The 12,705-nt window shown below is 32.5% G+C and overlaps 1 protein-coding gene across 2 annotated transcripts; it reads right to left on the bottom strand.

The window, feature by feature from the left end:
• On the bottom strand, positions 1–3,916 carry LOC148844405 (keratin-associated protein (DUF1218)). 2 transcript variants are annotated; one of them, XM_088956663.1, is made up of 4 exons: positions 3,698–3,916; positions 3,144–3,279; positions 1,294–1,508; positions 1–521 (listed from the first exon to the last, which is right to left on the bottom strand). In XM_088956663.1, the coding sequence occupies exons 2-4, from the start codon at positions 3,231–3,233 to the stop codon at positions 233–235; spliced, it is 594 nt and encodes a 197-aa protein (XP_088812789.1). In that variant the 5' UTR covers positions 3,234–3,279; positions 3,698–3,916; the 3' UTR covers positions 1–232. The 2 variants fall into 2 exon arrangements, with proteins under 2 accessions (XP_088812789.1, XP_088812790.1); XM_088956664.1 differs by having other exon boundaries at positions 3,678–3,871.
• Positions 3,917–12,705: the final 8,789 nt, after the last annotated feature.

Below are 12,705 nucleotides of genomic sequence, written 5' to 3'. Positions count from 1 at the left end.
TAAAGTATAATTCCAAACACAAGTTCAATACCAAGTGTAAGAGAACAATTGCAATAAACAATATTTACATGTCAACTAAGTGATGAATCCATAAGATGCAGAATGATGCAAATATGTTCATAATAAAAAAAAAAAAATGCAATAATTGAGCCCAAGTAGAACTATACTTAAGTAGAGTAATAGCATTGCAAGTCTTCTTTCTATTCATATTTTGTTTTTCTATCTAGATTCTTCACACCGCTGCCCTTCCATTTGCATTGTAGTCAGTTGCAAGGACCTGACCATATTCACCTTTAGGATCTTCTTCTTCAAGGTAATCAGCTCTGGCATTCAGTGTCAGCATTTGGCAAATCAACCAGAAGAGGGAAGCATCAAGGGCCAGAAAAGCAGCACCACCAAAAAGACCAGTTTTGGCTGTGGGGCAACCTGTCTCTAGGTTGTGATGCACGTTCCGGGCAAGGTGAAGGCCTTCAGTGATTGAAGCCCACATCATCATCCCTTCTGCTAAAACAGACACTCCACTGGTTTCACCAGTGAATAAAATAAATACTTCAGAAACAATAAAAACTATAAACAAATTAATACGCATTGTTCCATACATTTAACACAATTAATGCTTGGGGCATTTTATCATCAACATCTAAGTGGATCGTCCTTCATCTTTGTCAAATCACCATGCTTTGCTATTAGATCCACAGTTCTGGTAGGTACAGTGAACCTGGGTCATGCGCAAACCTTGGTTCTGGATAAAGTGGACATGGGCTGACAGGTACATGTTCAGGGTAGTTTTCTTTATGTTATACCTTCTAACAGGAGAAAGAGAGGGGGTACATGTATACAGTTGAATTCCCTGTGCCGTAAAAACCAGATGGTAAGGAGACAATTAGCACAAGTAGTTATATCCTACTGTAAGAAATTTTGACAAAACTTCAAAAGTAGTTGGTTTAGTTAATTGTTCCAATCTATGCAAGGTTTCCACTTACTTTTTAAACAATGAAGAAACTGGATTTGTGGACTTTGTCAATCACACTGTTCTGAATACTACATAATGCTTCAGAAACTCAAAAAATCAACCTAGGCTATAAATTATCAAAAGGGAAACAGTTGTTTAATGTAGATTATATTTAATCACCCACAAGTTCACAAGCAATTAATTGCAAATATGAAATTTTCTAGAGTAAGTATAGGAGAAAGGACAAAAAAGGGTAGGTATAATAAAATAGAAAGATGATGTTTCAAATGCTCAATAAATAAACAGAAATTTATCAATGAGATCCAGGAGAATAAACTTACATTGCAATTGTAAAGAAGACAACGAAGGAAGAGCTTCGAAACAAAGCTTCCGTTGGAACAGATTTTCCTTTGTAGGGGTAAAACACAGAGACTAATCCAAGACAAGTGCATAGAAAGAGAGCAACAACAGATAAGCTTCCCAAGGCCACAGTTGGGTCAGATGGATATTTGCAAATAACAACATCTTTCCCCGGGATTGCAATTCCAGATGCAGGCTGGCAAGAAACAAGAAAGAGTTACGAGTTAAGAAGTTGGAAAGCACAAACAGACAACAATAGCAGTTGCAGACAACAAAATAATAAAACCTCTGGAAATATTATACTCAAGCTCATAAAAACTAACAGACTCAAAACCCTGACAAAATGAAGTAGATTTGATTGTATTTATTTACCAAAAAACTCTCTGGAATTTTTACCAAAAAAAAAGAAGAATGTACTTGAGGTATTATTCAACAAATATGATTTGACTGTATTTATTTACAAGCATGGATTTCTTTCACTAATAAAAAGAAGGAAAAGAAAATTAGGAAGATCTTTCTATGTTGCCCTAATTTTATGTACTGACAATTCTTGCTAAATTCTTGGACCATTAAAGAAAGATAAAGCAAAGACTTGCTACATGTTCTTAAACAGTAAGCGTATAATGGAGTAATATGAATGTCCTTAATGCTCCTTTTTTTTTCAAAGAAGATAACTAAAAGATTATATTAAAGATCAAAAACACAAAGTACATGAGACAATCTATATCAGCAAAGAGGGGATCTGCTCAGATACTATACCGCCAAATAATTTTCAATATACATAGAATTTTTGTGGACACCCATTTTTTCTAGTTCATCAGCTGAACTTGATTCCCTAGTAATCATAATACACAGCAACAATACTTTGACTCCCAGCTTATAGAGGATTGAAGATTTTAAGCCTATATACCAGACCATCTTTGCTGGTAGCCCAGGAAAACAAGTGGATATCTTATGGACACCCCTATTTGTCTAAGTTTTACATATGTTGGCAAATTTAGATGCCCAGAAACCTAATATGCTTCCAAATAGAAAGCTAAACACAGAATGCACCTTCGAGCACTAGGCAAAGCTGTTGGGTACCTAGTACCAGCAATAATGAAGAAACCAAAATTCCTTATTTTATCCTTTCAATCCCAACTCATAAGGATGGTTCAAGCTTAACACTGACAATACAGCTGTACTTTCAGATATAAGAGCACCTGCTGGTGGAATCGTGCAAAATCATCAAGTATATTAGATAAGCAAGTAGAGGAAAAAGTTTGGAGGTGTCCAAGTGCAGTGGCCTTTGCCTAGTTCATGTATTGGAATGCACCCCAATATGGTAGCACACTATATACCCAGATCTGTTTGCAAAGGTGCAGAGGATAGAATTTTGATCAGGCATCCCTCCCCATTAAATAAGGCACCTAGTTTTCAAAGAGCCTTGTATAGAAATATATCGAGCTATCGACTGTAACAAAAAAAATGAAAATGAAATAAAAAAGAAAACAAACACCACATGTAAAGATCAATACAGAAATTTCTGTTTCCCCTCTAATTTTAATACTTTTCAATATTCAAAATTGTTTTCGTTGACGTTTCCCAATTCTAAATAATATACTTTTGGGCTTGCGAATCTGAGACTATCAACAAATTTTACATTTTTTCTTGCATCTATCAACTTTGGTCTACTACTTAAAGATTTAAAGGATGATCAAATCCGCCATAGACAACAAAAAGCAGTAGAATTAAAAGTGCAAAGTAATAAATGAAAAAAAAATACTGTATTTATAGGTATTCACTCCATTCTACCTAATATCTAAACTTTGAAAGGAAAAAAAAAAAAAACCTTTTTATTCTCTGCAATTATTCCAAGTATGAAGGAGAGCACGCCAAGGGCTGCCACGGTAAGAGAAACATGTGCAGTCCGAATTGCCATTCTCCAGCGAAAAGTGCACAGAATTCAAAATCTCGGCACAGAACAGCTGCAGCCAAGAACATCATAGATTGGCAGATCAGGAACAAAAAGGTAGATAAAGCATCAAACACTAAAAAGAAAGAAAAAAAACTGCAAAAGATGACGCATATATTTGTTTTAAGATCAAGAGTCAAGACAACAGTCTCCCTAAGAAATCATTCACATCAAACGACAGAACTCAGCAACAAAGTGATCTCTTCCAAAACTTAGACGAGGAGACAGAAAAACAAGCAGGGATGAGTTAAAGAAAAACCCTTCAACATAATAAAAATAAGCAGAAATTCAACGGAGAAAATAGATTTCTTCTTCTTCATCTTGTTGCTTGTTTTGTAAAATCAGAATACATGACAAATTGATAATAAATCAACAATAAAAAGAAATGAATAAAAAGAGAAGAGGTCTTACTCTTGACTCTTGAGTCTTACCCGTGAGGAGATAGATACGAAGGAATCTGAATACACAATGGCTTTGGCTCACACCTCACAGTGATCAAGACTGAATGGTAGACTTGCGAGCGGAGCGATATTTATAGAGAAGACCGACGAAGAATGGAGGAATCTTTATTTTAGGGTTTATTTTATTAACAAAAGAAGTCAAACTCGAATAAAATTTGGACTCACGTTTTTAACAGAATCTTCGATCTTGTTCAGAATTAGAGCACTGATTGAATGATGAGGAGTGAAGAGATCCTCATCGTACGATTACGATCTGGACCCACTTTTTGTATGGTATTTTTAACACCGTTCGATTAAAGGAATCTTTTATAGTGGGGCAGGGGCACATTCAGTAAATACTAAAAACGTGAAACCATCAAACTAGATAGAAGCGGTGTCCGTGTCAAGTAAGAGACCTATCGAGATCACGAGTGTTGTCAAGGTCCCATACTTTCTTTTTTTTCCTCTCATCAGTAGGGATGTAAAAGTAGAGGATCCGGATCGGATTTAGAACAATGGCGTCCAAATTTGACCCGAAATCCAATAGGATTTGAAGATATCGGATTCAAACTCAAATTCTAACGGATTTGGATCGAAGTAATATTTATTCTTTTTAATACATAAAATTAAAAATTTAATATAAATATAATATACAAAATTTCTTATATATAATTTCATATGCAATATAATATATTAAGTTATATTTTATAATTTCAAATTTCAAATATAATTATATAAATTTTATATATTAAAATCAATAAATATTATAAATAACTGAATTCGGATTTTAATTAGATAGGACGATTCGAATTAGATATAGATTATAAAATCCAAATCCAAATCCGATTAATTAGATATGGGAAATTGTCTAAAACTCACCATAAGTTTTCAGCATTTCTCTTAAAACCCACCACAACTTTTCAAAATGTATAAAACTCTAACTTGACGTTAAAGAGACTAACGGGTGTTGATATATTACCATTTTAACCTTCATAGAGAAATACAAAATAAATTATATTACCATTTTAATATTTAGACGTGAAAAAAGGAAAATGTTCAAAAAATTATTTTCAAATATAAAATACATAAAAACATAGAAATTACAAAAAATATAAAAAGTTATAGAAATTGCAAAAAAAATTAAAATAATTTTCAAATTATATAAACTATATAAATTGAAAAAAAAAATCAAAAAATAAAAGTGTAGAAAAACACCAAAAATTATAGAAAAACATAGAAATTGTAATAAATAACAAAAATACAGGAAAATTTATAGATTGTAGAAAATAGAAAAATGTAAAAAAAAAACAAGAAAATTGAAAACTGAAAAAGACCATTTTTTTCTCTAACTCATCATTCAACGGTAATTTGGTCATGAAAATTGTTATTTATACTGACATTGACACTTCTGTTAAGAAGCATTAATGGTGCACTAACGGAATGTGCGTTTTAGAAAATAAAAACTTACTGACATGGTGAGTTTTAGACATTTTGAAAAATTGTGATGAATTTAAGAGAAATGTTGAAAACTCATGATGAGTTTTAACAGTTTCCCATTAGATATAGATTGTAAAATCCAAATCCAATCCGATTATGTAAACACATCATCTGCATCCTAAATAATCAAACCAGATGTTCTTGATTGGAATTTGGTAAAAATATGAAAAGAAAAAAAGAAAAAAAAAATATTTCCATGAGCCAAAAAATTTGCTTCCTGATGAAGCCATGGTAGGTAGCTTATCAAAAGCCAGTGCTCAACCACTAGAGAAGCCCTCCTACACTAGCATTCAAAGTTTTAGGAGGAACTTTGACAAATCAATAGGACTATAGGAGTGCAACTTGGACAGTTTGAATGAGCCCGGCCCAAAAAGGCCCAAAAAACAATGTAATATGTCAACTTGGGCCAACTTGTCTGAAAACATGCTTGAAGTTTCCGATATGATGTTTATTTGGGGGGATTCATTCTTCCTTTGATGCATTGAATAATAATGAGACTTTGAGTTGAATGGCTGCCTGAATTGCATCCTTTGCCGCCCAAGCTTCAGTAACAGAAATATCCAATCTTCTTACACTTAGAACTGATGATAATGCTCCCCTTGTACAGTAGTTGTACTATTTGGCTAACCAACCTATGGCAGTTCATCAAATTTGCATGATGCATCAAAATTGAACTTGATCTGGTTTAAATTAGGGGGCAACCGCCTGATATATGGCTGCCTTTTCCATCATTTTTAAAGGCAGTTTTAACTCTCTCTCTCTCTCTCTCTCTTTGCATTTATAGATATAGCAATTCAGTGGCATTTTTATTTTGGGCCTAAGACTGCGTTTGGAAACTATGTAAATAAGTGTGAATGCAAATATGTAGAGTGTAAAACGGTTCATATAAATTGTAAAGTTAGGTTAGTTTTGCACTGACAAATTTACCTTTTTGCCAAATAGACTTTTAACTGTAATGGATGCAAATATGAATTTCAATAAAGCATATGTTTTTTTTTTTTTTTTTTTTTTTTTTTTTTTTTTTTTTTATCAAAAGCAATGCAGATTTACTTCTTTTTTATTGATATACTTTTACATCTTATTATCAATATAAATATGCATTGATCTGTCATTTGTCAATACATAAATGTCATATTACCAAATACAGACAAAAATAAACCAGAGTGTAAATTTACCCTGAACCGGGATTTACACTCCATTTACATTGTTTCCAAACACAGCCTCAAGGGAATTTGATCTACCAATTGCCATATTTGCCTAACTTCTTTGCATTGCATAAATAGATGGAGGGAGCTCCCCATTAAAATTTTCCTAGATTTTTTCCTTGGCAAACAGCTAATTTTCCTAGTTAGGATTTTTCCCATAATGAGGTGCCATAGGAAGAACTCTGAACTAAAATTTTCCTAGAATTTTTTTGGCAAACAGATAATTTTCCTAGTTAGGATTTTGCCCAGAGGTGCCATTGGAGGAACTTTATTTTCGGTTGAATATTTGGTTTCCTTAAAAATATTATTCAATTTGATATTTTCCTCTTGATCTGCGCATGGACCCATGTGGTTGACACGATTGTGAATGAACCATTTGTATTGGGCCCCCACCCGAACTTGTCGTCCCTACCCGAATTGGGGTGGGCAAGAATTGGGCTCTCTCCCTCCACCAAGATTTACTTGTATGGTCTATAAACTGATTGACCCCACATACGAAGTTTATTATGGGCTCAATACCATCCCAGTTGTCCATCCAAAACTTGATATCACCACTTCTTATTAAGTATTGACTATCTTTAAGATTCTTTTTCAATTTAGGGGGCGTTCTTTTTTTAGATTTTGAGAGGGGAGAAAGTTGGTCAATGGAAAATCCCTTTTTTTTTCAGATTAATGTGGGGACCAGGGAAAGTTTATTTTCCTGGGAATCAATTGCTCAGGTAAGTGATACTCATCCCTTAGGTGGGTAAATAAATTTTCCCACCTAGGGAGAAAGATTCCAACACTTGAATGGTACAAAAATGTTCCACTTAATAATTGATTTTTAGGGTTAAAATGGTCATTTCCTTTTTTTTTACTTGGGAAATAAAAAACATGGGTAAATACACTTACATGGGTAAGTGTTTTCCAAGAAAAACTTACCCAACTAACTGTATTTACCCAGTTAAGTAACTTACCAAAAAGAGCTTTAGAGACATTCTTTCTTTGGATTCACCTCATCTCAAAAAGGCCCTTGTTTCTTTAAGTATTTTGCTTTGACCACTCTAACCCATATGAGATAATCTCCATCCTAGTTTGGCCATGCAGGCTTGGTTAATGCCAATTGCTTTTCCAATGCCTAACCCTCATAAATGTGTAAGCTTGCAAAAATTTTTCCAAAGGAAGGTAATTTGGATTTTGTCAATTTCTTTTAGAGTTGTTTCAGTAAGAGCAAGATTCAAAGTATTGGTACACCTAATATGCACAAACATATGTATTGGGTGAGTGAAAAAACTACTTTTTTAGTTGTATTTTTAAGGAGCTTAAATTATTAATATTTAACATTTAAAGACAACCTATCATTACTCAATATGGGGTGTATGCATTGATACTATGATTTTATGAACCTTGAGTGAGAAGGAAACATGACATTTGGTAGAAAGCAACCATAGGGTTAGTTTACCTTCTTTTGGTTGTTGTTATTATGGCTAGTATGGCTAACTTCCAGCCTTTTAATTAATACTTGATTGTCTTAGTGATTTCCTTTAGGCTATGTTTGGTTTGAAGGAAAAGGTAAGGAAAAAAAGGGAAAAAGGTAAGAACAACTATACAAGGTTGTAAAGGTTTGCTTACGTTTTCCTTCCTTTCCCTACTTTTTCCTTCAAACCAAGCACACCGTTAGATTTAATCTCTCAGCAATGTTTGGCATTATTGGAACTCCCAAATACCTCTCTTTACTGTTGGAGATTGGGATTCCTAGTATATGAAATATCGGTTTTTCTATGTTGTTTGGCAGTTTTTTTTTTTTTTTGAAAAAATAGATCTTTGACTTCTTACAATTTACTTTCTGCCCCAATGCCTGTTCATACTGGTTTAGAATTTATTGAATTTCCTCACAACTATTCAGAAAGGCCTTTCCATATATGGGGTTTTGGTCCATTCTTTAAGGATTTGTTGAATCTCCACGTCGGATGCCTCTAAACGCCTAGAATTTTAGTCCCAATTGTTGATTCTAAAGGAATGAAAATATACTCCAAGATCCACTGGATCCATTCCTCGCTAAAGATTGTTTTGTGGTGGCATTCAACAATTTTGATTGTTTTTTTTTTATTTTAATTATTATTTTTTTATTTTTTAGTTGGAACAGGTCATCCATTCGAACCGGATGATTGAACCGTTAACTTAAAAATTGGTGGCCAGAATGATTTTGATACTAATTTCGGATCAATTTTTAAAACCTTGCCTAAAGTTACCTGCAATTTTAAATTTTTTTTTAATTAGGTATTAGGGTGATCAACGTCAAAAGCCTAGTTCTCTGGTCAACTTGTCTTTGTAAAGAAGGCCTTTACCATACAAGTTTCCATACTTTTCCCCAAAACTTCTTTGTAGGAAATCCGATGGAAGTTATGAGAGCCCACAACTTCGAGATCCAGATATGATAAATGATTAATGGCTTAGTAATTTCTTGATCCCAAACCTGCACATTGTCACTTTCAAAGAGTTAAGATCACTTGCCAATAAAATACGTTCCAACACCCTCCTAGCATAATCTGACACTACACATCTCACAATGAGATTAGGATCCTTAGAATCCATCATAAAAGTGAAACCTACCATACATGAGATGTGCAGTGGAAATCATATTGGGAGGGTGTTGGAACCTATTTTGTTGGCAGGTGATATTAAACCTTTAAAGAATGACTTGGTTTAATCAATTGAATAACACGAACTTTTTCTTTGTTTCGTGCAAATGTGATATACTTTTTGTCTGCCCTTTTTAAATTTATTTTTTTTTTATAGAACCAAAAAGGGCTACCCAAGACAGGGATAGCAAAATAAATAACAGTTGGGGTGCAACATGAGGACTTTCTAGGTGCCCTTTTTACATTTTGTGGAGTAGGCTTTCGTGACTTGCTCAACCATCAACAATCACCTCTGGCTAAAAGTATTATGGAATGGAAAGCAATGTTGAAACTAAGGTTTTAAAAACTGGATCAGATAAGGAACTGTTTTGGCCTTCGGTTCCTGGGTCAAGCAGTTTGATTGTTCAATTTGAATGAACATCCAATTCTAATTTAAAAATAATTAAAATAAAAATGACCAAAAACCATTGTCTAGATCGATAGTTCAAATGCCCAGGTCAGCGGTCACTAACCAAATCAATGATTTTTGGTTCAAGAACGGGTATAGGTGAAATGAAACCTATTGCTTGAGCGTTTGTTTGGCATCGATATCGTTGCTCCATAAAATGATGACACATCAGTGCCACATCGAAAAAACGGTGCTCTAGAAAATGTTTGTTTGTTTGGAATCGTTTTTCCATAAAAAATGGTGCTCCAAGCCATTCCTTGGAAATCGAAAAGGCATGGTTTGGAGCAACGTCGAATTTGACGTTTTCTCATGTTGCAGCTCGTTGTTGCCAACAAGGACATGATGTGGCAGTGAGGGCAGAAATTGTAATTTGACTATTACTTTTTAATGCATTTCATTATGAGTCCCATCTCTTTTATTAAATCATATATTTAAGGTATTTTTATCAATCATCATTGAATTTCACTAATTAAATCTATAAACACTAATATTAATAGTACAAAACCTATATTTTCAAAGGGTTCGACTATGATATGGAAAATATATGATATCTGAAAAACTTCTGACCAGTCAACTGGAATCATAAACGTAGTAGCCAATCAAGTGTTATTTATCAAAATTCATGGGTGGGTTTTGATTGGTCAAAACTCTTCCCATACCATATCTTTTCCGCATCATAGATTTTCCCATTTTCAAAATCAACTAAAAACTAAACCACATTTTCTAAGTGGCAAGTAAGTAGTTCTACCATTTAAGTCAAATAGGTGAATCCATGATGCCATCATTAAATAGAAAAATTTTTAAATAGATAAAAAAGAAAAATTAGACAATTTTAGACACAATTTTAACATTATATATTTGTCATATTATACAAAGATAGGATACAAAATTTAAAATTAATTCATAAATGAACCAATTTTCTTCCCTAAGTGGTGGATCAACAGTTCAACCATTCAGATCATTGGATCAATCCATGATGCCATAGTTAAATAATAATTTTGAAAATACCAAAAAATACATAAAATAGAAAATTTTAGACACATCTAATATTATATATTTATTCATATTAAAAAGAAAATTGTGATAAACAAGAATTATTTTTACTAATGATGTAATGAAATGCAAAATTTAAAACCAAAATGGATGAACCATGTTATCATTTAATAATAAAATATAAAAAATATAGGAATGCAAAAAAATAAAAAATTTTAGTACAAAAATGACACATTTTTAATATTAGATATATAGCCATCATATTAAAGAAAATAAGTGTGATAAATAAGAAATAATTTTGTTGATGGTGGAAGTGGAATACAAATTCTAAAATTGTCTCAAAAAGGAAAGTGTTTCCATTAAGGGAATGTTTAAGATTTCAATAATCTAGGTTAACCATGATGTCACAATTAAATAATAAAAATGAAAATAGATAGAAATATTAAAATCTATAGAAAAACAGAAAAGTTTATAAAAAAATTAGGAGACATCTTTGATATTATGCATTCATCATATTATACAAAATAAATGTCATAATTAAACTATAAAAATTTAAAATTAGATAAAATATAAAAAATTATAGAAGAAATTAAGAAAACATATAGACACATCTACAATAATATTATTGTTATTACAATTATCATTATCTAAAGGAAAAATTACATATAACTACCCTTATACTTTGGGAGTAGTGACAATTAAGGAACTGAACTTTCAAGAGCAACAACCAAATACCATAAACTTTGGGAAATATACAATCAAGCTCCACTGTTAGCATTCAGTCAGTTATCCTAGGTGTTGTTATGTGCACTTTCAAAACTTTTAAAATCCCAAAAACACACTTTCATCAACCTCCCATCAAATTTCCATTCTTTCTCTTCCTCATTGCCAAGGATCCAATACTAGAAATAATCTTCTTGGCAGTATTGGATAACCATGTGAACACTAGGTTAGAAGAAGGCAATTCATTGAAGAGCCCACCACTCGTATTCCTTCCTCCTTTACTATTCTTGAACTTCCCCATCTCCTCTTCAAAATTCGAGATCCTTGATGCTCCCAAGCAAGATGGTTATCAAATTAAAAGCTGAAATTTTGGATCAAAACTAAGCCACGCCAAGAAAATTTAATGTTTTAATCCCTAGAAGACATGGAATCTCATGTTGTGAACTCCTACGGAAAAGTTTTCAGTAATCAAATTTGATTCTACTGAAAAGGAAACTGCAATAATTTAAAGGAAGCTTTCGTAGAAAGCAATGTCAACCACAACAGAATCATCTCCAACCATTCACAAAAAATTGAAGTTGTCCCATATAAATAATAAAAAAAATGCAAATAATCCATTTTTTTACTACTATGTCTGGTACTTGCATGGTCTCATGTACAAAGAACATGCGGCAGAATTTGGCTCTATCTTACCAAGAAAAGTTCACTTACATGATTGCAATAACCTTGTGAATGAGACACGATTCACGGATTAAGGTTCTTAATGCATCAAAATTTAAGAGTTCGGAAGAAGTAAACTAGATAACTATTGTAGTATACGTTTATATTTGTCGAGAACCAGCTGAACCTGGAACTGCCATTAATGTACTTAATGTGATCATTTTTGTTTTCTTTCAAGACTTTGAAATCCCTTTGAGTGGCAATATTTATGTCAAATGGTTGAGGGCTTAACTGATTTCTTGTTTTGGATTCTTTCCTTTTAATAAGTAGATAAAAGTCTATGTAATTTGTTTTATTTTTGTTCCAAACTTGTAGCATTAATTTTAAACAAATTAAGAAATAATGGGCAATTTGATAATTTTACCACCTATTGTGATGTTAGTTAACAATGTTGGACTTGTGTGTATATTTCCCAAAGTTCAGGGTACTTAGTTGAAAGTTCAGTATGGATGCAGACGGATCAATCAGATTTGAATCAAGGTATATCCAAATCCAATCGAACAGTACAAACATCCAATCCAATGATCCAATCGGATCTCACAAACACAAATTCAAATTTGAATCCTTTAATAATGTTGAATATCCAACTATGATCCGATCTGATTTAATTCATGAAAATTTTTAAAAATATAATAGTTTATATAAAGAAAAAAACAAAAAAAAACAAGTATTTTCTTTAACTAATCTCATCACATACATATATGTGTTTTTATAAAAAAATAATATATGTATGTATGTATGTACCCAAATTTGACCTGATCTAAAAATCCGACATGAATATATCCGAATCTG

The sequence above is a fragment of the Nelumbo lutea genome, chromosome 8 (assembly GCF_056320005.1).
Source record: "Nelumbo lutea isolate HS-2025 chromosome 8, American lotus-T2T, whole genome shotgun sequence".
Classification (NCBI taxonomy): Eukaryota; Viridiplantae; Streptophyta; class Magnoliopsida; order Proteales; family Nelumbonaceae; genus Nelumbo; species Nelumbo lutea.
This window is presented reverse-complemented; position numbering and strand designations above follow the sequence as displayed.

Coding starts and splice junctions, on each gene's coding strand:
- LOC148844405 (XM_088956663.1), bottom strand. CDS start 3,233: ATGGCAATTCGGACTGCACATGTTTCTCTTACCGTGGCAGCCCTTGGC. Junction 1,509..3,143: donor TAATTGCAGAGAATAAAAAG/GTTTTTTTTTTT, acceptor GTTTCTTGCCAG/CCTGCATCTGGAATTGCAAT. Junction 522..1,293: donor GTCTTCTTTACAATTGCAAT/GTAAGTTTATTC, acceptor TGGTGAAACCAG/TGGAGTGTCTGTTTTAGCAG.